Source organism: Colletotrichum godetiae, assembly GCF_030913485.1.
Source record: "Colletotrichum godetiae strain CBS 193.32 chromosome Unknown BDP55scaffold_9, whole genome shotgun sequence".
Lineage (NCBI taxonomy): Eukaryota > Fungi > Ascomycota > Sordariomycetes > Glomerellales > Glomerellaceae > Colletotrichum > Colletotrichum godetiae.
The window spans coordinates 841169-865594 of NW_026851257.1; the positions used below are offsets into that span (position 1 = coordinate 841169).

A 24426-nucleotide genomic window follows, 5' to 3' on the forward strand; every position below is an offset into this window, starting at 1 on the left:
ACTCCACGGTTGGGAGTCTTCCATGTTCACGGCACATCGAGGGAGATATCCTCCAAGCTGGGGAAACAGCCCTCGACACCGTCTGTCTGCATTTCGTAACGAAATTGGGACCATCATCTTTCCCAAACGCAAAAAAAAAAAAAAAGTTAAACATCGCAAAGCCAAGTGCTTTTCTGTGCTCGCCAAATGATTCCCCCTGCCGACGCCAGCCAAAAATGTAGTGTTTGGTTTCCGCCCCCCGTTTCTTGAAGTTTGAAGACTCATGAGTGGAGTGGTGAATCGTATCGCAACTTGGAATTAGAAAGTCGATAAGAACAGGCGTGCAGACAAGAAGTGTGAAGAGTGCGAACCCTCAGAGTGTTCGTCCAGGCCCGGGTATAGTGTTTTGTGGGTTGTTTGGTTTGGTTTTACATGATGATGGCGGGGATGTCGACATTGGCCTTGATGCTCTTATGAGGGAGAATGCTGCCACCGTTGACGTAGATCTCGTCACCAATAGTCACGTCGTCGCCGAGGACAGTGACGTTCTCAAGACGAGCCCACTTGCCAACAGTGCTGTTCCAGCCGACAATGGTGCTCTTAACCCACGCATGGTCCTTGACCTTGGAACCGGGCAGCAGGACACAGCGCTGAAGACGGCAGCCGTCGCCAATGACGACGTTGGGGCCGACCGTCACGTTGGGTCCAATCTTGCAGTGCTTGCCAATCTTGGCAGTGGGGTCAATCAGAACGTTGCCGCCGTGGACGTAAGGCTCTGAAGGGGAGGCAAGCTCCTTGGAACCCTGCTTAGTGAGGGAGGTGAGGTACAGGCAGGTACCGGTAAGGAAGTCCTTGGGCTGACCAACGTCCATCCAGAAGCCGGGAAGATCGAAGCTGTGCAGTTGACCATCCTTGACGATGGCGGGGAAGGTCTCCTTCTCGATCGAGGTGGGGCGAAGCTCAATGCGCTTGAGAACGCTTGTGTTGAGGATGTACATGCCGGCGTTGATGCGGTTGCCAACGAACTCCACGGGCTTCTCGACAAAACGGTCGATCTTGGTGGGGTGATTAGGCTTGTGGACAACGACACCGTACTTGCTAGGCTCCTCGACCTTGGTGACAACAATGGTGCCCTCATCGCCGTGGTTCTTGTGGAACTCGGCCAGGTCCTTGAAGGGGAAGTCGCAGATGACATCCGAGTTCAAGACGAAGAAGGGGGTATCATCCTTGGCAAGAATGCTCTCGGCCAGCTTCAAAGGACCAGCGGTATCGAGGGGCTCGGTCTCGACGGAGAAGGTAATGTTCAGGCCGAAGCGCTTCTCGTACTGTTGAGGCATGAAGTCAGTATTTATGTTCCCCCGTCGGTAATAGCTGTAGAGGGGAAGCTCTGGGAAAGACCCACCTCAGCCAAGTGCTTCTCCATAACCTCAGGGCGGTAGTTGACAGCGAGGACAACATCGGTGACACCAGCAGCAGCAAGAGCCTCGATCTGGTGCTCAATCATGGGCTTATTGGCGAACTCGACCAGGGGCTTGGGGAGGGTGAGGGTCTGCGCATTGGAATAACCAGGTCAGCAACATGTTCGATCAGGGCGTGGAAGGTAGAGCAGCAGCTGGCAGAGATCTATTGTTGCTGCAGCTGCTGCTGTGTCTTCAAGCTAGGGAGAGAAATGGACGTACCAGAGGGCGAAGACGAGTGCCAAAGCCGCCGACGAGAATAATGGCTGTTGGAACAAATTAGCAAGTCTGCATCACTGCCGACCTCACAATGCGCCTGTTGCCAGCCTCGAGTACAGTAGATCACTGGGCAAGGCTGGAATTGGGGCAGGCGGAAGCGCATGTAGCTGTTCGTGCTTACCCTTCATATTGATGGTATTGTGGTTGAGGGGTTATGTGATGGTTCGATTTCGTTGAGCGACGCAGAGAATGGAAGACGTGGTAGCTTCCGTGGGGAGGTGCGTGTGTAAACGAGTGTGTGAACAGTGGAAAGAGGGAAGAGGTTCTCTTAGCCTGGTCGGTGTGACTGGATTTGGCGACAAGGGGAAGCTGCGCTTTTTCGGAGGGGATATTTGGTGACCAAAGGGGTAGCTCGATGGGTTCCAGAAAAGATTAGAAGGTTGTTAAAAGAGAGAAAGAGACAGGCGTGTCTTTTCTCCAGAAGGGTATACAATGGAGTCCCGCTTGTAGACAGAAGATCCGAAGATGGGAAAGTGGAAGAAGGCCTTTTGGGGGAGAAAGTTGCAAAAGGCAAGAGGTTGAGCGAGTGCAGTGAAGGAAGCCACGAAGGGAGGCCAGAAAGTTGGGATGGGGGGGGGAAAAAAAGGGAGGTCAGAGGTTCCACGGTTGGTCAGTGGTCACAGATGGGAAGGCAGAAAGAGAAGGAGAGACGCGAAAAGAGGCGCAGGGTGGTGAGGGAGAAGGCACCTTCAAAAATGACACGACATCTGTACCCCCCAAGGTCCCGGTCAATTGCAACTTTGAAGTCACTCGTCGCTGCTTTTTCTATGGTAAAGTACTTTGCTGGGCTGCCTGTGATGGGCAATCAATTGGGGGCAGCACGGCAAGAAGAACAGGGCACCCAAAGGGGGAGAGAGGGGGGGGAAGAAGGGGCCCAGGGGCGGAATGGGGGGCTCGAACGGGTACACTAACGGGCGGGATTAGCACCAACATGCTGGGTTGCGAAGTGTCTGGCATTTCTGGTACATTGTTCTAGACTTTTTATATCCCAATCAGAGTCATCCACCACTCCACGTTGCCCTACCTTGGATGAACGATAGCTAGCACTTGGATTCTTGTACGTTCCCATCATAAACTTAACATACGGAAATATTGCTTGTAGCTGATTGCGCCTTGGGAGATGTGAGGTCGTTGATATTAAGAAAGGTAGGTAGGTAGGACGCTATTCACTGTTCTTTCCTGGTTCATCGAATTTCGAGGTACGTATACCGGAAGACGTACCGTTCAAATGGCCAATGCGGAATCCCATCCAATGACCTCCCTCCTCTCCCCGTGCGTAGTGCCCCCATGTGATCTCATCATCCAATCCCATCCCGTCTACAAGAGTGGGGCTTCGAGGCGAGAGGAGGGAAAAGGAACAAGTCCACTGTCCTGGACGGAAAGGACCATGCAACGACGCTACGCCGCAACGCCCAGCCCAGCCCCAAGCTCAGGCAAGGCCCAGCTGTCAGGGGCTGCCACCCATCACTTTCTCCAGCTTTTCGACTTTCGCTCCCGTCCTCTATTACCTTACTCTATCTGTACGGATACACTACGGAAAGCATCAGTACCCAAACTCAAAAATCCATCCGTACGAAAGCATGAGCACAGCCTGAGAGGCTACATACGCATACACGCATACACGCATACAGATACTCCGTACAAGGACGCAAACATACCTACCCTCCCGGCGATCCGTGTGTGGGGATACACCATCACAAGTTCACAACACGTTCGGCAATGGCAGACGCACTACTCGGCCCTCCGAGCCTTTCCCAGGTTCTCAATGGGCGCAACACAGAGGGAAAAGTGGAGGTGTAACTGAACGATGGGGACTTTGAGGACTCGACGTTCCAGTTCGAGATTGCGGCGACTCGTCAGCCCCAATGGCAACATAACTCCTGGCGCATAGCACATTGGCACCCAGCCATATCACCTCAACCCGCCAAACATGTTCGAGTTCCAGCGAGGCCTCGTCAACCCAGCCTTACCCCCAATTTCCCCTGCCGAGATTGACGAATTTGCTCATGCCTGTCTCCGCTCTCCCTTGCTTGTCGCTGCCGCTCGCAGTACTCAAAGTTGAAGCCAATCGACGGGGCACAGCATCTTTGCCATTACTAGGAGGGACGTCGAAACGGTAGACCGTCGTACGCCGCAATCCGATACTGGACCGCCCGTCCTAAGTCCGCAACTGGACATGTCGCAGGCCACTGTCGCTAGAGTCTGGCTCGCTCAAAACCTTGACTGCAAGGGCTCTCCCTACACATCCGAAGACAGCTGACCGGCGGGCCCGTACTAAACTCGCGACTTTTGCCTCCTCTTGTCCCCCGGATGTGCTGCGTGCATCTCTGCCCGTCGTCCGTCAGCATCACGGGAACAAATGCTGGGGAACCCGGAAGATCAAGTCTTGGTGAGGAGAGAAGAGGACGCCCACGCCCGGGACACGAGCGTCCTTCAGCTGCAGGCTCGTGTTGTGTTTACGAGTCCGCGCCGCAATTACGACGAATGCCAGCGTTGCATCCCTTCCTTCGAGCTATCAAGCCTTCAAACTTACATATCTCTCTCCCTTGGCATCTTTTTTCCTCTTCGGCTGATGAGCATGTCTCGGCGCTTTCGAGAAAGCAGCACCTCGCCCACATTGCGCTGCAAGCCTACAACAGCTAACAATGATCATGGCCAAGTCAGGACAGATTTCGCCTTGACGCCTCAGCTAGTGGGGACGCTCATCCCACCTTATGCCACAGATCCAATGCCGCGGCAGAAATCCCCATCTCGTGACCAGGAAAGTTGGGGTGGAGGAGTAAAAGGGAAGTCGCCCCTCTGTGCAAAGCCACATCGATTCCCAAGAAAATGGTCAATTGAGCCACCCTTGGGACCTTGAGAAGGGGAATGCCTTCGTACCATAGGCCCGGCGGGGAGGATCCTCAAATCGCTCAACATGCGACGTGACGTACGTGTTCACCTCCTCTCCTCTCAAACAACCGCGTCCGGCCCACGATCCATCATCCCAAGCCTCTAGGGGGCGCCATGGGCACTTCCAGTTCCAGAACGCTTGAACATGCCGAAAAGTGGGGGTCACAGCACCAACGTGACATGCCAGAGTCAAGAGAGAAGAAAACCCACAATCCACATCCCGGGACCGCCCGGCGTCGAATCTCGGCCGTGGCCATTTTTGCCATTTGGCTTCTGACGCTGCTGCTGCTCAGCCTGTCAGCTTGCAATTGGCCTTGTCTACAGCCTACAGGTAGGCAGCGGGCAGATGCGGATAGTTCAGTTTTTGTTTTCCCTCCCTATTTCGAGCCTTCCATTGACCTCACCTCACCTGTCTTGGGGGTCTCTTCGTGTCAGTTCTCGATTCTGGAAGGGGTAGCCCGGTCCTCCCCACCCTTCCGTGGTAAGATCCGAATAAACCCCGGCCGAGATCCGCATCACGCCACACGGACTCCCGCTCCGTCCGTCCCATCCTACGGATACACTCTAAACTTTCAACGACCAAGACAAACAGCAGATCATCTGAATTTTGTTGCCAGGCATTTCTTCTCCGCGTCTCTGCGCGGTTTCTGCGCGGTTTCTGCGCGGTTTCTGCGCGGTTTCTGCGCAAAGATGCCATGATTTGTATTTCCGCTTTGAAGTCATGTGGAAGGACGATTGAGACAAGCAGACTCGACATCGTTTGCGCATAGTTTATGCGTACCGAGGATGCTGTCTAAAAGTACCTTACCATAAGAGGCACCGAGGAGTTCTCATGGGCGGGACATAGTGAAATACACTTCCGCTCCAGAGAACAGCGAAAGCGGAAGAAATAGTAAAATACAGTATTGGGTAAGGCAGAGATGCAATCCAGAATAGGAACAAGGATGATCTGGACGACATCCTTAGACTACCTACGATACGTAGTCTACAGCTGAAGAGAAGCAAACCCGCATGTCAGAGGCCTAGAAACTTCGCGGCTCCCTTCTCGTCGGGGGCGTGGCATGTATCGTTGGACACGTAAGAGAACATGTACCTTACCTTACCTTACTACACACATATATATAGAGACACAGTCGCCGAATGGCGGGCGCTTCACATGCACCTACCGGCCGCCTAGACAATTCTGACCAGGGCCTCCGAGACAATCATCCACTTTCCGACTCCTCGGCTCCGGGAAGCTTCCCACCACCAACACTGCCGTACGCTCCCTTCCGCCCCCGCCCTCGCTACACCCTCCGGCACTACTCCTCCGGCAAACTTTGGCGCGCTCCGGTGCGATACCCTATCAACCTCAACCTTAACGTCACAACCTCACCCAAGTTTGAGGTTACGAAATTTGGGGTCCACGGTCGTACGTCCAACATAGATGGCTCGCTCTCCCATCACCTCCCATAGTCACGCTGAGTGAAGCCTCAAATGGTCTTTTCTGCAAAATAACGAACTTGAAAGCGTTTTGTTTTTTTTATTTCTGTTTGGATCGTCTTGTTCTTGCCATTCATACCATGAAAGTCTTTGTCGTTAAAAGTTGTCGTTATCATCATCATGAGCGTCGCAGAGGCGTCGCATATAAAAAAAAGAAAAAGGCGTAGGATGATAAAATCCATCGTCCCCCTCTCTCTACTATTTCGTCCCCCCCAGAATCTCATCATTCTCGTTTGCCTTCAAACGTCTCTCGTCACGTCATCTTTGGCTCCGTCGCTTTCTCATCGTGTCCATCATGCCCTCTGTCTGACAAGCAAGCTCTCGTCCAATCTCATCAAATCCCACCAAAGTCGAACGAAAAGCGGAACAATCGTAAATGAACCCCTTGTAAAGGAGCCAAAATAAGTCAGAATTCGAGATGCTGAACCTCTCCCAGACACCCTCGACTTCGTCGATGGTGCAGAAGAAGAAAAAAAACGGATGCTTCGCTTTTGAGGCCATGCGTAAAGGGGATGGCTCTTCTGGCCGTCTTCAGTCGTCCTCACACCCCATATGTGACCCCCGTAAATTGTCTCGAAAACAAGAGCGGAAAATCAAAATCAAAATGCCGAGTTCACGTCTCAAGCTCATGTGAGTCTAACCGCCCCGTCGTCATCATTTGTTCCAATCTGTGTGGAAAGTCGTCATTTTCGAGCAAGCAACCAAGAATGAAAGTAGTTCGAGCCTATTCGAGAGAAGATCCCGAATAAGAGGAAACAAAATGCATAATGCAAGAAAGAATTGTCGAGAAGGAAAGATGGTCGGTCGGCCAGAGTCGCCTCCGGTTGTTGATCCGTTCGAGAAAATGAAGGACAGCCCTTGACTGGTACTGTACAATCCCAGCCAAGCGCCTGGTCATCAAAAAGTCTTGAAAGTAAAGAAAAAGCCGAATTCGAAAATAGGTGACGAGAGGAAAATAACGAGTTTTGTTCGAAATTCGAAGGAGACCGGCCGGAATAATTATGAAGTGCAGAAATCAGATGTGCCGCGCGGAAACCATGATTCTAGTTCATTAAGTCGTTAGGAGTCGTCGCAGGTGGAAAAGTATGCGTCGCTTTTTGCCCGTTTTGTTTTTTTTCCCCATGTCTCTCTTTGACCCTGTGACCTCCCAGATCAGCCGTCCGGAGGTGTCGTCTTCTTTCATAAGCTCATCCAACTGCGGAGCTGTTCCACCTCGTAGTTGTCGTCTTGGATCCCTGTCGCCACGCAAGACAGGAATCCAGGGCTCGCCTGCCTATCCTTAGTCGAAAGAGGCCGTAGAGCTGCTGCTTGAATGGTGGCCTGATCGACGGTGGCTGTCTCGCGAGCTGTGACTGGATGAAGTGTGGCGGCTCTTCTTGGAGCGGCGAGCAGGCTCAGTGGCCGGAAGACCCTGAACGATGCCATTGCGGGCCAGCATGCCGCCGTTGACGGAGAAGTTGCGGCACACCATGAAGGCACGCATGGCGGCGTTCTCCTGGGCCAGCGAGTCGGATTGATACGCGAGATCCGTCTGATACTCCCGTCCGTTGACTAGAACCAAGCAGGTGTAGCCGCTGTGATCGCGGTAACACTCGTAGGAAGGGTCGTTCCATCCTCGTCGCCGGCAAAGACCTAGATTGGACCGGTTAGCCCCAGATCTTCTGCAAGTCATCCAGAGTCAAAGTTTCTGGCGCAGCTGAGGGGGAACAAGACAGCACACGCCTCTCAACGACGTAATTCCATCTGTATTCGAGCCCAATCCGATCCCACAGCCTTTCACCCCTGCATGCCGTTCCTGAAGAGAGCCGCAGCGAGAAGCTGACGTTGATTCTCGAACAAATTGCCACGTCCCGACTCGTTAAGAATCACCAGGAACCGGGAGACGCATGTCATTCCCGCCGTTGACAGAATGCAGGGGTAGGGCACACGATCTGACCCAGTTCCCCAGGTCATCATGGGCGGCCCCACTTATACAGACAAAGGCGATGACGAGGTTCAGGGAAGCATTGGGCTCCAACAATCCATCTATAAAACTCAATTGATGACTTACTCTCGAGGTACTGCATGTAGAAGCCTCCCATGTTGACGGTTATTCCCAATGGGTTGATTAAGAGGCGCGGTGGTGGTTCGGAGATGCAGGTCCAGATCCAGAACTAGGCGGGGAGATGGACAGGCCGTAGCAGGGGAGAGAGGTTGTCTCAGAGCAAGAAAGACGAAAAAGTGAAGGAAAGCGACGAGGGTAGATTCCTATCCAGACAAGGGGACCAAAGATGCGGACGCCGTGAGATGCAATCGAGCCCAACGGTGAGGCGAGCAGAGAGATCTGTGGTCGGGAATGGGGATGGGCTGGGCTGGGCTGGGCTGGCAGGCACTCTACGCACCACGCGCCAAATACTGTGCTGGGAGGGTCGTATGTAAGGCGTAGGGCAGAAATCCGGGGCGTGGTCGAGGGTAGGTGAGTATGTATGGGATGAGTTGTTCAACGAGATGTAAGGTAGGAGAAGGGAAGCTGGGATCGGTCAAGTTTCTCGTCGTTTTCGTTGTGCCTAGGTTGGAGAAGTAAAGCCTGAAGAGGTATGGGGGGACAAGATGAAGAAAGTCGGTGGAAGGGGTGTTGATGTGTTGTTACTTGTGAGTGTGTGTGTTGTGCGTGTGTGCGTGTACGGAGTATTGAGGTGGTGGTGTGGGTGGGTGATGTTGTAAGTTAAGCTACGTATCCAGGGCTTCCGTTTCTCGGGTTGCGGGAAAGCATCTGAGCCATGAACGGAGAGACATGTGTCTGCTTTATTGCAGAAAAAAAAAGAGGTGCCTTCTCTTTTTTTCTCTCGTGCTTCTGGGCTTTTCAACGAACTAGTGCGGGGGCAAGGGGGGGAGGGGTGGAGGGGGTGGTGGTCAAGCAACAACAAGTCCAAGTCCAAGTCCAGGTCCAGCATCAACTTGGTAAAGGTACATGGACATAATATCGACACTATCCGTAGCAGTATGTGGTATTGGGAGAGCTTCGGCGGCAACGGCAGCGGCAGGAAAAGGAAATGAGGGACCAGGCGAGAAAGAGGGGAATGGAACTGTGTACGGAGTACCTTGGACTCTTGGAGGAGGAGACGACAGACGAACGAGGAAAAGGTCAACAAGCAAGCGACAGGGCGTTTCTGTACGTCTCTTCGGTCTGTCTGCGTCTCTGGAGTCTGGGCAGGGACGTGAACATGGAAAGCCAGACGCCGAATCGACAGGGGGGAGAGCAAGAGAGAAAAACGGGCACTGCGGAAAGAAGTGCACAATGACAATGGGGGTGCTTCTCTCAATGTCCCCTTCTTCTTTTTTTCTCTCCCTCTCTCTTAATTCTTTTGGTCCGAGATGCAAGCGGCGATGCGGCTCTCGAAAGAGTGTGACCCATGCTTTGCTGCGTTGGCTCGCCTCGTTGCCAGTTGATAAAAACCGCTGGAGACTAGACAACTCCACAACGACACACTGAAGAGGGGGGAGGGGGGTACCAGCATCATCGCTGGGCAAGGGCCCCAGGGCCAGGGATGGGCCGACGAAGATCTGTCTCTCGAATGCTGAGACTTGAGAGAAAGGTCCCCTGCTCGTCTGTTAGTCTCTCACTCTCTCCAGTCTTGCTGGCCCGGTCCCCTGGTCGCTCATCTCGAGGCCCGGCCGTTCGTTGGAGTATCCGGCCTGTAGCAGACGAGTATCGAGGCCTGGACTGGAGAATCGACGAGGTATCTCGATAACGTTGCCCCGTACGGGACTTGACCGCAAGGTTCGACGTGCTTCAGTCTTCAGATGCTTGTGAGCTTGTCGCTGCTCGTGGCGCTTGACGGTCCCGTTCAAGCTTCTGCTTCTAGGGCACTTCTACTTTTCCAAATGCAATTTGTGCTGCCGCCGGTCGTGCCGCCGAACATCGACCGACTTACACTTTATTCTGTTTTGGGCCCAGCTTGTGGTTTGCCCACGACATCATCGTCACAAGCAAAGGCGCGCGCGTCTGGTACATGCGTACATGGTCGAAACTTTTGGACGAAGTCTCTCCGACCATGTGGCCCGCCGGGTCGCATAGCGGGCTGCTTTAGCTTCTCTAGGGCTACAGCAGAAATGTCGAGGGCGAATTGTGAGACGCAAAGACTGAGAGGGGAAAAAAAAATAACAGAGTCAAAGACTGACGAGGGCTGCAAATCTGCAAAGCCGGTGGCGAAATGGAACATACGAACATGTAGGACCCCAATCTGGCGAGGCGAGCTGGTTCTCCTCCGGCAGCGCACAAGAAGTCCGGTACGTTGCTTTTACTTGATCGAAGAATCTGCCAAGTAACTCTCGTCGATGAGTTAACTTGACATGCGGGATACGCTGGTCCCGAGCCCGGGCTTCCATGGCCTTTGATTGAAATGTTTCGGGCTGGCGGCGAGTCAAAACGCCAGAGCATGCTTATTTGCTTTTCTGGCTCCTCCAGAGAGGGATGTGCCCAGTAGGGCGTAAAGGGCCCTATCCAGTCCAGTGACCGCGACCACGGAGGGTGGGAGGGAAGAAAGACAGACAAAGGATGACTGATGAGAATTCGATGCCCCAAATTGTTCGTGTTAGCGGCGACTACTGCACCTGTAATCAACTATCGAGTAAAGGGCCGGTAGGCACTTGTGGACAATTCCTCAGCAACCTGTCAATCGTGCGGTCTTTGTCGGCTCCATGGTACCGTTGGTGTTATTGTCATTGTTGCCAGTATTGCCAAATGTTTTCCACCGCTCATTGTTGATTGTTTTGTCACAGGCCGAGCGCCAATTTGTTGTTGAGATATGCCATCCATCGTCATGTATGTATGTATGAGGCCATGCACATTTGCTTGCTACTTTAGGCTTGCGTGCATGTATTGACTGCGGCGGGGGCAGCACGACGCATGTGGTGGGTTCGGACTCGGAGTTGAGCAGAAGGGGCCTCCCCAAACCAAAAGTCGAGATCGAATCCACCATGCCATCCATCCTGTCTGCTTGCTGCTTGCTGCTCGCTTGTGTTGCGGGACCCGAGGTTGGGGGATTGGAACGATGAAGAAGAGGAGAGCGTCTCCGGCAACTTGGAAGGTGACATTGTGATACCAAGAGAGAAGGACGATGAACCTAGAAGTCGAAGAATTGGCAGCCAGCCCCAAGTTCGTCTGTGCCATGTCAGGCAAAGACTGGCCGTGCGCTTCGATGCTAGCTGGGACAGGGTGAGAACAGCGCCAGGCGCCGGGGCCCTCGTTTGGGATCATCGGTGGCTCCCAATGATGTGCAGCGATGGCGGGCGATTCGCACGGCATCATCAAAGTCAAAACCACCTGTCGGCCAGAGTCGTCTCGTAGGCTAGCAATATTGTATCCAGTCAGAGACGGCCAAAATCGAAATCCTTCTCCAACTGCGCAGCGAATCAGTGGCAGAGAAAATGGAGAAACCCTCCGAGCACGAATGTAGCTATACTCCGGTACAGATACAGACTGGACTCGTTGCGGTGACGGAACAGGGTACCGCTCTAGAGCGGCAAACCAGCGCTTGCTAGGCTACCAGCCGTTCGTTGGCCCAGAGTGCGAGCCAGGGTGCCGACCAAAATAGAGATCCCCGGAGAGATGAGCGACGCAGAATAGACGAGAGCGAGCGGCAGTCGGCGGCGAGACGCTGGATCTTTCAAGGTGTTTATGCTACGGCGGCTGCAACTCCCAGGGTTCTGCTATTACTGATTTTCAAATCCCATGGATGATAGGGGTCGACGGCTGCTCGCCAGCCAGGGAATAAGGTGAAGTCGGTGGCACCTAGTGACCGAACGGCGCGTCTCCGTTCGAGGTTCAAGGGCCCCCGGCAGGCGGCATCGTCCCCCGCGGACAGGATTGCAAGGTCGGTGAAGAGGTCATCTCTCAAGTCTTGTGGCCGTGAGCTAAGAGGGTAGCAGACGACGTGCATGAACACTCTGAGCGCCGAGAGATGGCTTTGGGAGTGGGTTCGACGGGGGCGGCGAGATCCATCAACATGGAATAGCTTTCCCCTCTCTGGCTTTGAGAAGCCAATGTTGCTTTCTCAAGTCGAAGTGGGATGAGCAGCATGGGATCGATAGGGAGGGGGTGCGCTGGAATCGGCTCCGCGGGCAAATTATATCTCGGTTTTCCATATGCAAGAAGCATGTCCATCTGTCCACTTCCCCTCTCTCTGGGTATATTGCGAGAGTTACAGTGGACGCCGCAGTTTGCCTAGGTCGAAAAAGGACCCTCCCTTCTGCTGTAAGGTGAGGCAAAAGTTTAATGACCAAAGCGATGATGGAGGCGAGTGTGGAGGGGCAAAAGGTGAAGAGGGGGAGGGAGGAAAAAAAAAATAAAGCCACGCGAATGCAGACCGTTAGATGGCCGAAAACGGACAACGACGGCGACACCACCAAGAGGGGTGTGAGGACGGTGAGTACCTATGATGCATTGAAAAGGCCGTGAATGCGTGGTGAGGTCAGGTAAGGTCAGTTACAGTATCTCGAAGGGAGGGGACAGGAGACTGTCGGAGCGTCGAATTCGAGGAAGACGTTAGGGTGGTTGATTCTATGCATTCTGTGTTGTGCAGTTGTTCTGTAGTCACTGGCAGCGTTGTGGGCGTGGGGGAACGAGACGAGCGTGACCTCGCTGGCAGTCGAGTATCCGCCGTGCGAGGTGAGCGGTGATGGACAAGCTGCTGCAGTCGTCGTCGGCGTCGATGTCGATGTTCCCCATCGTCTCCAGTTCGTACGTTGTTGGTTGTCGTCGGAGGAGGAGAACGACGACGTGGTGGAGAGGAGGAGACGAAAGTACATGGGTACTTGTGCAGTCGCGTAAGATCAGTACGTATCCCAAGTACCTTTTCGTTGTGCGAAAGAGCAACAAGAGAGCATCAGTACGTACCGTTGGCATGACATGACGGGTACGGATACCTTGGACATGGGTTGGTGATGTGGGTGTCGGTGCAACAGTACGGATACCTTCGCAGCAGCAACAAGTAATTTACAAGTAGCAGCAAGCAATAACAACAAGCAGCAGCAGCAGCAGCAGGTAGGCAGGCAGGCAGACGCAGCGCAACGGCTGGCTGGTGCAAGCGGGCGCGCGCGAAAACGCACAAGTTGCAACTAGGCCGGGCCAAAGCAAGCGCAGGCCCTTGGGACGCAGACCACACCATGCAATGATGAGCTGGCAGTGCCGCTCGACGGTGTTGCTTTGATGAACCTGGAAGGTAATCCAAGGGAAATCAGGAAACCAAGTCCGGCGAGACCTCGATCCAAAAGGCAGGGAGGGTACTCTCTCTTGACATGCATTGGCCTTTTTTTTTCCTTCTGCTTTCCGCACCCCTCGTCCATCTTTGCCGGCTCTCTTTCTCTTTCTTCCTCACTCTCTCTTCGTGTGTGTGTGTGTGTGTGTGTGTGTGTGTATGCGTATGTGTGTGTCTCTCTCAGTAACTCATCCTGATATCTCAGGTGTTTGTGCCTCTACCTTGGATCTTGTGAGCCAATTGGTAACTACGCATGCGTAAAGGCCGAGAACTGGGAGTGAGAGAAAGGTAGGTACTGCGGTACCTGGCCGTTCGCAACCGCGATCTGTCAATGCAGGTGAGAAAAGCAGAGGCAGATAGGGTCATGCGCGCAGAGGTCGAGCAACGGCTAGATTGCCGCGGGCCAACTCTCTCTCTTGTCATGGATGACTTGTCGTAACTTGTAACTTGTAGCTTGTATTCGTAGCTTGTTGCTGCTGCCGCTTGGTACTCCACGGAGCATGGGGAGCCATCAAGAAGAAGAAGAGGAGCAAATGCCAAAGAGGAGGTTGGCGGCGTGCAGCTTGCAGCTTGCCGCAAGGGGTCGTGTCAGTCAGCGAATCGCCCGTGGTTTCCTTCCCGAATCAATCTGGAAGCACCGTGGAAGGCGCCAACGACATCATTCACTCCTTCCTCTCACCAATGACTTTACACCTCACTCGCTCATTCTCACTCACATCGGTTACTCTCACTCACTCGCTCACTCGCCGTGTCACTCATCTCATCTACCTCACCTCCAAAGCCACTCATCACCATCTACCACCTCCATATCGACTTGGCTGAAGACAGGTGATGTTCCACCGAATGCCTTCATGGTCTCTCCCTGGGAAAGTCTCACAAGCTACTGCAGAGTAGAACAAAACGGGTGCTGCTACTGGTGCTGCTACCAAAGAAAAAGCCAAACGTCTCTTGCCCAACCTGACAGAGCTAGCTCTGAGCCTCTTAGCGCTCACCATAGACGCCGTCCCCAAATGTGATTCGTCAATTGGCATCTTTCTGGAACCCTGTCATCTGGATCAATCCCAGCTTTTCCCTCTCTCTCTCTCTCTCTCTCTCTCTCTCTCACACACACACACAGTTCACTTCTCTCAGTCTCCATATTTTGCTCCACCACAGCGGCCGGCTCTCACGAAGCGGGGACAGTTGGGGGTGTCTGCATGTTTGTTGGCTTGACCTGACTTTTTGATAGACGGTAGACCCTAACCAAAGGCCGATGGGACTCTCTTCGTCTCATGTTTTTTTGGCCATGACACATTACTTTGATCGGCATCGAATGAAAGATGGGACAAATGAACGTACTACTAATGTATGCCTCCTGTCTATACCCGCCTGCTTCACCAAAATCATCTGATTTGAACTCTTCGCTAGCCAAGCGAGTGGGCATCGGAAGACCCCAGTCAACCAAGATCCCGTGTACCAGCGACGGACCCTTTTCACTCTGTATGTACCTTGGAGAGCACAGCCGCGCCCTCTCAAAGTGGATGTGGCAGCGTACGTAGAGATATCAAGGTGGATATGCCCTCACTACGCCCGGAACTTCTTCCGAGACAGATCTCTCTTGAGCCTTTGTTATTGTCCAAATTCCTCTCCAGCCCTGTCTTGGCCCAAGAGACGACTCCACCGAGCTTCATCGTCTTACGATAAACCCCCCGGTTTAACGCGGCTAAGCAGAAACCATAGCAGTGATATGATAGTCGTGCCGAGGTGTTTCTCACCGTCAACTCTACGGCCCATGTCTCTATGAACACATCTTGTAGTACAGAAAGAAGCCCGCTGTGAAACGAAACCAGTATGTGTTCCCCCAAACCAGCATCCACAGCCCGGGGCTTTTTGTGAACCATGGCCTGCGGGATCCGGTGGCTCGGGAATACAAGTTTGTGATTACGCTGGCGTCCCTCTTGTGTATCATGTACTGTAATCTGTATCTGTACCCCGTCTTGGAGCTGACCCGGCAGGGTAGCTCTTTTGATGAGGGGTGTGAGGGGCACAAAAAAAGAGACATCATGGACCCCTCCTCCGTCTCTCTCTCACACTCTCTGGCTCCCTCTCTGCCACATCCCATCCCGCCCCCCATTTCGAAAAAGACAACACACCTGGCCTTCTTTCAACGTCATTTGCATCCATATATGGATTGCCATTGGACAGAACCGCCCACGATCCGGATGGAAGATGGAGGGGGGTTCGTCAGAGTGAAAGAGGGTTCACCGGGGCCTTTTACACTGGAGGGCAGCCGGCCGGCCGCCGACCTCTCCTGGAAACCTGAGGTCGCACCACATCATTTTACCACTCAGACCAGACCGCCGTTCTATCATTTCCCGCCTGCAGAGAAAGCTCATTTGTATTTTCGCCAACCACGCCATCACCTCTTCGTCTCTTTCTGTACATCTGCGGCCTTTGTCCGTGTGCTTCGCTCCGCTATGTAGGCGATGCGGCGTCAGGAGCAACATGCTGTCCACCTCTCGAGTCCACCTCGGCGGATCCAGATTCAAAGCTTGAAGCAATCTTCTCGCCGCCCGGTGCCTGTATCAGCAGACGACGACTACGCGTCCTTTCCAATAGAAAGTGTGAATATTGATCCCTTTCGAGACACAGCCCGGCCATATCAAGCGGCCACAAAACCACCTTCCCGGACAATTATTTTCTGATATCAAAAAAAACTCCAAAGAGGAATATCGGAAAGAGAGGGGCGCACTCTTGTCTAGGTTTGTTCATGTATGACAGCAAAGACATCTGCGCCCAGGCCATGCGGCGCTGCTGTAAGGCGAGATGCACCAATCGAACCTCGCGTGGCCGCCATGGGTCAGGTCAGTCTGCTGGGATAATCCACCGCGGACTCGCAGTAGACTTGTCTCTCTTCCTCCTCAGCCTGTTCACCCACAGCTATACACACCTCTACACGTCGATCTAGTTCCTTCTGTGCCTTTTGCCGTCTCAGGGCTGGAACTGGACAACTTGTCTCAAGTGTCTCTGCCTTGTATCTCAGACCTGCCCATCCCAAGACAAGCATCCAAGCTTCATTCTTAGCCGTTCCAACTAGCCCCCAAAACCAAAAGACATACGCGTGGGAAATGAGCGGCCACACGAGAATCGCACGGCAGAGGCATCAAAGTGGCGTGTTACAGGGTCTTCAAGTCTTTGGATCGGCTTGGTTCTGAGGAAGGGCGGGAGGATTGATGATGTGCACCTCCTCGCCGCCGCCGCGTAGTGGCGCCGAGAAGGCAAAATAAACAGCAAAGGGGACCCTTGCCTTCGGAAGATTTGCAGTCTTGACCGTTGAGCGCTGAATGAACGGAAGACAATTTGGTCCGTTCGTGTGGGATGTTCAAAGTCAACACTGGATGCCGACTGGGTCTTGCGCTCGATCGACTCTGCCCTGGCCTGGACCAGAAACGTTTGTTCGAAATGTATTACCTCCTGCTGCCATTACAACACCTCCCTCTTCCTCCCAGTAACCATTTGCATGCCGATTCGCGTGCTGCAGCTGGCGCACGGATTTCAGATGCAACTCGACGTTTTGGGAGACCCAGCTTGGTATCTCTCAACATGCACAACCACAAAGTCTCCTGCGCCGCCGCCATATTGCCGTGATGAGTTGTTCAAAATTTTGCACATACGATCCCTGTCCGAGATCTCTCTGCCCCGGGCTCGAAGCTGCAGGGCCGTCGTGTTCGTTCCGCAATCCAACCCTTCCTCATGATTGGGGCCGACAGAAAGCATGCATGGCACGTTTCCCATCGCCGAGTTCATTTCGGAAGGTCTCCGCCATCACAGTGCCCCTTTTCGCGCGGAACCACGTGACACGGAATTCCGACGTTCCTCGACCATATACTTAGGGGGGGCGGTCGCCTTCAGGCGGCCTGGTGGCGGGCTAGAATCCCTGTTTCGACGCAAAGTACGCCTTCATGTCGTCGACGCTCTCTTGGGGGATGGTGTAGACGGGGTGGATCGTCCCGACGCGGTCCTCCTCGTTGAATACCTGTGTTCCTTCGGCACAAGGCGACGCCACCCACTTTGGCTCCGATAGGATCGTCTCATCTTCGTTGACATATGTGAGATCCCACTGGTGCTGCGCAGAGCTCAGTCCTGACAGGACGTAGCAAGTGTGATACGCATCCGACGGCCTATCACTCGAGTCAGCGACGAACCATCCGGATCAGGAAGCTTCCATCATCATCATCGCCATCTCACCTGCTGGGCTTGTCGCGGAGACCGCCACGTTTGGACCGGTCTTGACCGCAACACAAGATGTATCGGATCAGCCCTTCTCGACTGTAAAGACTGCCCTGATGGGGAGTAAAGCTCGCCTCATTTGGCTGATCCTCGAGCTCAATCGCGCCCTTCAGCACAGCGTCGATCAAGGGCCAACACCCACCGACCCAATGGCTGTAGCAGCCGTCGACGAGCTTGTTTGTGCGGCCACTGAAGCCACCCTCCGGAGCGTACTGCCGTGACGAGAGCCAAGAGATAAGTCGTGGCACGTCGAGGTATCTGTCATCGGACGAAGCAGTCAGTATGCGCTGCTTTCATGTCAACCCCTCAGTGGACGAACGCGGCGGAATACGTACCTGGGGATGATGCGATGCGGAGTGTCCAGGATCGAGAGGCAGCCCAAAGCGCAGAAAGCATAGGCTCCATGCGCTTCACCATCCGGCTTTCCCGATATTCCACCCTCAAACGTTTGGCCTATTGGTGAGCGACGGCGAGGCAACCGGGCTAAGGTATGACTTACATCTGCGTACATAATCCGCCAATCCAGTGAAGAGCGTGGGCCGCTCAGGCGTCCAGGCCGGAGAGTCGGTTGAAAGGTCCAGAGGCAGGTCCAGGAGGGTTACAATTACGGCTGCACAGTAGGCTCCCCTAGAGACCTGTCAGAAAGATGGCGCAAGCCGAGAAGGGGAGAGAACAGGGGAGGGGGACTGGTGTCAACCCACCTGACATCTACCTCTCCGCCCAGGGCCATCTGTATCCCGCCGCCGGGTTGCTTGAGAGAGCAAAGCCATTTCCACATGGATTTCCTATCTATCGCTTCATATGCATCCTCACCGCCGACAATGGCGAGGGCGAGAACGACGGCGTAGGTTGTGGCAAGATGAGAGTCCTGGCCGTGACCGCCTCCGATGCCACCGGACGGGTTCTGCATTGTACGCACTGTCTTTATCAGGTCTTCCCGGTACACTGCCGTGTCGTAGCCGAGGAGGGCCAGGGCGTTGAGAGACCAGTACAGGAACCATGGCCGACTCGCATCGGCAGCCACATACGGGGCCGGAAATCTTCCAAGCTGCTTCTGAAGAAATTTGATATGATTATCACGGAGTATTGAGGGTACTCCATGGGCGTTGTGATCGATATCGCTGTCCGTGGCAGCCAGCAGCGGGACACACTCCCGTACCGTTGCGTCCTGGGCATATGAAGTGGCCGTCGGGAGCGTATCGCGCACAGGTGGAGACGCCGTGAAAAGTTCTGGCACTACACTGTTCGCCTCGATTCCCAGATCACTCAGGTCGTCGATAAATTCCTCGTCCACGTCGCTGTCGGAGCGTTGCGGCGACCCGGTCTGGGCCGATGCAGCCATATTTGCTGCGCGCTTGATGAAGGTGACTTTGGTACGGCGCTTGAGAGGTTTGATGCGGGGTCTCATCTCATTCAGAGGCGGAGCGTAGGATACGAGCTTGATGAGACGTCAGGATAGACTCAGACTCCCATGATATGACTGCAACGTCAACCTATGATGTTTCGAGTCTAACAAGACGTCTTAACTCGAAGGATATTTGCTTTGGGCAGTAATGATGGATGTGATGGGCTCTTCCCACTTGCTATGGTGCGCCCAAGAGAGGAAGTTCATAAAGGTGGGGCGCGCCCAGGTTGATTGGCTGTTCTCGCCCCTGGTTATTAGTCATCGCTGGATTCCTCACCATCAAGCGTCCCATCACGACGTTAATCTTCAACGACACGCCTTGGAGACTCAGACCGGGATGATTGCAAATTGCCCTTACGGACTTGAGACACCCGTAACTGGGCTTATTTTTGAAATTTGAAGTCAGGACTCTCACTCACAGAAGAGCAAATAATTTCTCTATCGACCGCTCAAACGACGGATCGCTTCTCCGTCTCAAATGTGCGATGCTTTTAACGTAAGCTTTCCAAATCGACACATCAGAGACTACACGTGCTCCGTCATATAGTTCAGTTAATTTGCCTCCATATGTAGCTTAAATACGAATCCCTCCAGTCTCAGGTCATTGGGCGTAGCGCTCGAAATAGACGAGAACTTCCACTTCGTCATCTCAACTTCAATTTTCCCACTGCTTATACCCATACTACTACCATGACTGTTCTCTAATTAGTTTCAGGCAATCTATTCCCAATACATTCCTTGAAGAATGGACTTTGAGGAGCTTAGTAAGGTGATGATAATGAAGGTAGTGGTTATGAGCAAGGGGTGAACTTGTGCGTCGACCGGCATTCACTTCTGCCACCCACTTACCTGTATGCTCTTCAGCAAAGCATTGAGTTCAGGAAACTTCCTGTCGATATGGCAGCTTTGGAAGCAGTCTGAGATATGCTCAAGATCTTATGGTGTGATGTGAGAGCCAGTTGACTTTCGCAGTATCCGGGTTCCAAGCTTTCAACCTCATTGATCGTAGTATGGACTCGCTAGCTATTTCGAATATCTTTCTAAAAACGCGCACCTTCATCTCCTATATATAATATAACCCAGAAGTCTTTTGCTTGATGACAATTGGATCAACCGTCCTCACAGCCACTATACGGCAAGGTATGAAAATCCTGCCCTTAGCTTAGATGATAGGTTCAGTGACCGAATAGGAGGCTATGATGTATTTCATATGAGCTTCAATCGGGACGAGGATGAGTACAGTCTGGGATGAAACGAGACAATTTATCTGGTGAAAATTCACAATTTGGCTTTTGGTTCACCTCCTTGGGTGGAAGCAACTTTAAGCTTGGGCCAGTGAACCAGCCGAGAGTGGTAACTACCGTCATGAGCTGTAAGAGTGGTACCACTCGCCAAAATCATATGGGAAGTGATGCTGTATATGATCCAACTCTCACAGACTCGAAGATTCGTCATTCAAGTTTGAAATGTCTACGTATGGACGAAATCGAAGAGACAGGCGCAATCGATGAAGCCCCTGCTAGAGTCACATGGAACTCAATGGTGCTATCAGTGACGAGAACAGTATTATTTTCAATGACTTTGGAGTGTTACATTGGGCTCCATGACACCCGTAGCTGGCTGGCTGGTATGGAGAGTAAGTCTGAGGTATCATGGTTGTGGTTTTCAAGTCACCGTTCATAGCCGCTTCTTCGTCATTTAAAGGATCGAAGTGACGATCCACTTTCCGCAGCAGACTCATACCACAATATCTGTCTCAATCAACATTTCAATTCGTCTTGAGAAAGTTCATAGAGCTATTCCTCTCTTCATGCTCGTATGATACATGCTCTTCAGATCACCGAATTCAAAGCCACCAAAGGGACATGACCAGACTCCCAAGACCACCCGTTGACCAAAGCACGACGAGCCAGCAACCATCAACCCGGATCCATCTCACACAGCACCAAACCTCACCGACTAAACAACCTACGGATACCACGGCAAACGCACTCATAGAGCCAAGAATTAGAGTTCCCTCCATCCCAAACAGACATCTACAAGGCGGTAACTCTACTCCATCCGATCATCCGCTCGGGCCAGGAAAATTATACTCACCACAACCTCAAGTCCGACAACGAATGTCTATTTATACACGAAGCCTAGCGGTTTCATCCACTAGTCGCGCCTGAGAAATTATTTGATGAAGTAATTCTCGCAAAGTGATTCCATGCACTACATGTTCTTTGGATGTATAGAGCCTGGACGGCTGGAATCTGACGGGAGACTAGTCGAGACTCGTGGTTGTCACTGCGAAGCGTTGGCTCGAAAAGAGTTGGTTTGGTACTCGATAACAACTGGCTAATCCGAGTGAACAGTCTTGCTTGATTGACTTGGTCGGGACTCAACTTGTTACATAGCAAGGCCAAATGCAAGATGGCAACCATCAATTGAATGAAGATGGGGCCAATTGAGGGTCGCTAACCCCTCCTCGACCCCTCCTCCGTGGGACGCGGGGCACGGAACATACTCCCAAGCCCTGCCCAACTTACGATTGCTATTCATCTCTCTGACAACCAAATTGATGGATTGACGATGCCGTTAGTTTTCACAGCAACTTGACTTGGCGCAAGAGATGTCGATACCGATGCCAGGCATCCAACGTTCTTAGCCGAACCTAGCCCGAGTTCTGATCACTAGATGACCTCAAAGCTATCGCGGCGCCATCCGCCTCTAGTGAGGGTGCTCGGATCTCTCGAGATCTTGACCGCTTGTTAAGCCCCTCAAGTGGTGTGTGGTCCAAGCTGCGCAACCACCTCAAAGGGATTCAGGAATGCCACCCCGTTCCATTCAGAAACGGACCAAAATACCCAGCGTAGTGGAGTTCTTCTTGAAGGCATTTTGCAAGGACTATTTCTCCGCGCAGCTGGAATGCTGCTGAAGATAATTTGCATACCTTACATTATCCTCCAGGATTTTTGACACATGAACGTCTGTATGTCTGCTTCCTTGGTCATGCAGGGACGCACAGCGCTGCGTTGGCTCCAATGGTAATCCTAGGCGGCCATTGACCGCTCTCTCTCTTCCACTGTACACTATGCGGAAAAACTTGTATGCCGCAGGTAGTGTGAGTGGGCAGGCTGTAACTAGTCGCACCATCAAAGGGTAAGCTATTATTTGTCTACTCGGTGCTAATTGCAATTGACTTGAGATTTTGTCCACACTTGTGTGTTGTCATGAAACTGAAAGAAATGGATGTTGCGTCATTCTCATATGGCTCTGTACGTTTCCAATACATTCCAAGAGGAAATATGCCCGAGGCCCGGTGATCTAGGTGTCTGAGAAATGTTGGTTGGGCTCGGCTTGGATGAGTCAACTTTATGAGTGACTGATTGCCTCTGCGGACCTGGATAGCTCTTGAGGCAGATGTCCGACATGGTGGCCCGGGATGACTTGAGCTGTGGGCGTCTTGCTCATAGCTGAACGCCTATTAAGTCGAGTCATCATAACTCGTAGACATAGCTGTCGCTTTGTCATGATGAGCATCAACATTAATTCAGCTCGGTGAATTTGATAATATAACTCATAACCAAGTTCCTTGGACGCCTCTTGAGGAGCCCATTCATTCAGTTTTCTATCTGCAGGTCTTACGGCTGTCTTGATCTCGGTTCCTGATGTCATTGAAGATGGATGGGTATGGAAGTTAGAGCTTGCTACGCTTGTCGGTGATATTTCCAGCACTCAAATCACTGGACCCGAGTCAACTTTTGACCATCATCGTTTTCCAGAAAGCTACGAAACATCTAGTTCTCTCCCAAGTCATCTCAATCATGGCGCGTATTCCATACTTCCAGACTCGAGTTGAGTCGGTCAAGTTTAAATTGGACCTCTCCCACTCTCTCAACGGCCCAGAAGCATTACTTGCATCACGTAATGCAAAGAAGACGGTGGGCATGAGTCCTCGGGCGAATCCCGCCAACGGCCAACAAAAGATGCGGCATGATTGGTTGACGGGCCTACCAAGGCGTTTTCTTTCAGACGAGAATCTCACACCGCACATTCGAAATCCAGGGGATGGCTTGCAGCAGGTTTCTTTTGCCGTACAATGGGCATGGGGGACGGTGGGCAGACACGACTGTGCCTGAGCAGCCCCTTGCCGGTTCCCCTTGAGCTACACCAATGATCGTGGGGAAAATGACCCTCGCCCGCATTGCTGCCGGACAATTCGTTGGCCTTCTGCTGCTCCGCTCGGCGTCGGTCGAATTTGGCTGGCATACCGTAGAAACTCGAGCAACTCGAACTTGCGCTAGCCCGTGCCAGCCCTGCTAGCGCTATGGCAGAATCGTAATACTGCCTAAAGTGGTTAAATGCGGCCGCCACCTATTTTTGGCGTAGGTTAACATTTCGATCGATCTGACCAATGAGAGCTCGCCGTCGAGGCCGGACCCACAATTGATATAATTCAATAATTATTTTGGCTTTCTCGTCGGTTTTGAGCTTTTCTCGTCGAATTGGCAAAAAGGGCAAAAGTGTCAATTGGAAGCAGTCGTACGTAAGCAACCGAGCCCCTGACTGTCCCCTGGCCCACTGCCTCCAACGGGCCCCTATTCATACGGCGGTTGGACTGTCGGGTCGACGAACTGCCCATTGATGCCATCACGGACTTCCTCTGCTGTGAAAATGTACTCTAACCCGTCGTTCAGAACAGCGAAGTCTGGAATCTCCTCTTGCAGCGTCTCCTGCTCAATGTGGGCTTCTACGTCGAAGAGCTCCCACCCAGTGTAATCGATGGCCTCGGCGGGCACGTCTTTGATCCGGATCTCGTCGACCTGGCTGCCATCGGGCCGAATAGATATTCCGCACTGCAGGAAGGCCTGGCTGACCATTGAGCCCTTCTCGTGGGCCAATTTAGCGGCTGCCGTCTCGACTGTTTTGGTGACCATTATTCTCTTCATACCCGTCTCCCACTTGAGCTCCTCCTGCTTATTCAGCGCTTTTTCTTCCTCGTCGAGTACGTAAGCGTCGGTTGCTTCTGAAAGCCACTGCTTGAAGGGCTTATTGACTGCGGTATCGAGAGGTTGGAGGAGGGAAGTGGTCCCTGGCGGTATGAGGCAGGGTGTGATGTGGTGCTGACGTAATAGCGCAAGGATGGAATCTGTCTTATGGAAGGAAGCGACATCCATTACCAATAGGTACTCGTCTCCCTTAGTCAGCGCTACCAATTCCTCTTCAATCCATCTTTTGAACAAGTACTCATTGTTGTAGGCAGTCTTGTTGAACTCAACTGTCACTCCTTCTGCGTATAATAGGCCCTCTTTTTTCCATAATTGACCCCCTTCCTCTGCGGGCTTGCCGTGGAATATTATTTTCGGTTTAATTCGTTGTATGCCGTCGGCGAAGATGTAGAGTATTAATGTGGCCTGCCGCTTGCCCCAACCGCTGCGGT

General features: G+C 52.8%; 6 protein-coding genes across 6 annotated transcripts; 3 read left to right on the forward strand and 3 right to left on the reverse strand.

Annotated features, from left to right (window-relative positions):
• Window positions 1-280: 280 nt before the first annotated feature.
• On the reverse strand, window positions 281-2090 carry BDP55DRAFT_433105 (mannose-1-phosphate guanyltransferase). Its single transcript, XM_060567540.1, has 4 exons — window positions 1837-2090; window positions 1659-1702; window positions 1382-1528; window positions 281-1304 (listed from the first exon to the last, which is right to left on the reverse strand). The coding sequence occupies exons 1-4, from the start codon at window positions 1841-1843 to the stop codon at window positions 408-410; spliced, it is 1095 nt and encodes a 364-aa protein (XP_060432926.1). The 5' UTR covers window positions 1844-2090; the 3' UTR covers window positions 281-407.
• An 853-nt stretch (window positions 2091-2943) lies between these two features.
• Window positions 2944-3519, forward strand: BDP55DRAFT_629200 (uncharacterized protein; the record flags this gene model as incomplete). Its single annotated transcript, XM_060571992.1, has 1 exon — window positions 2944-3519. One exon carries the CDS (start codon window positions 2944-2946, stop codon window positions 3517-3519), a length of 576 nt encoding a protein of 191 aa, XP_060432927.1.
• A 2228-nt stretch (window positions 3520-5747) lies between these two features.
• Window positions 5748-6062, forward strand: BDP55DRAFT_629201 (uncharacterized protein; the record flags this gene model as incomplete). The annotated part of the gene is made up of 1 exon (XM_060571993.1): window positions 5748-6062. One exon carries the CDS (start codon window positions 5748-5750, stop codon window positions 6060-6062), a length of 315 nt encoding a protein of 104 aa, XP_060432928.1.
• A 1306-nt stretch (window positions 6063-7368) lies between these two features.
• BDP55DRAFT_726033 (uncharacterized protein) lies at window positions 7369-8170 on the reverse strand (the record flags this gene model as incomplete). Its single annotated transcript, XM_060579082.1, has 2 exons — window positions 7369-7721; window positions 8140-8170. 2 exons carry the CDS (start codon window positions 8168-8170, stop codon window positions 7369-7371), a joined length of 384 nt encoding a protein of 127 aa, XP_060432929.1.
• A 1266-nt stretch (window positions 8171-9436) lies between these two features.
• BDP55DRAFT_654661 (uncharacterized protein) lies at window positions 9437-10442 on the forward strand. The gene has a single exon (XM_060574273.1). It carries the CDS (start codon window positions 9873-9875, stop codon window positions 10395-10397), a length of 525 nt encoding a protein of 174 aa, XP_060432930.1. The 5' UTR covers window positions 9437-9872; the 3' UTR covers window positions 10398-10442.
• A 6792-nt stretch (window positions 10443-17234) lies between these two features.
• BDP55DRAFT_546534 (prenyltransferase and squalene oxidase) lies at window positions 17235-18938 on the reverse strand (the record flags this gene model as incomplete). The annotated part of the gene is made up of 5 exons (XM_060568664.1): window positions 17235-17487; window positions 17555-17854; window positions 17932-18049; window positions 18096-18223; window positions 18298-18938. 5 exons carry the CDS (start codon window positions 18936-18938, stop codon window positions 17235-17237), a joined length of 1440 nt encoding a protein of 479 aa, XP_060432931.1.
• Between the last annotated feature and the right edge of the window lie 5488 nt (window positions 18939-24426).

Excerpts from the sequence above, each read along its gene's own strand:
- BDP55DRAFT_433105 (XM_060567540.1), bottom strand. Across the intron at positions 1,529-1,658 it reads GCACTCGTCTTCGCCCTCTG|ACCCTCACCCTCCCCAAGCC; the intron begins GTACGTCCATTT and ends TCCAATGCGCAG. Across the intron at positions 1,305-1,381 it reads TGGAGAAGCACTTGGCTGAG|TACGAGAAGCGCTTCGGCCT; the intron begins GTGGGTCTTTCC and ends ATGCCTCAACAG.
- BDP55DRAFT_654661 (XM_060574273.1), top strand. The coding sequence starts at position 9,873 with ATGCTTGTGAGCTTGTCGCTGCTCGTGGCGCTTGACGGTCCCGTTCAA.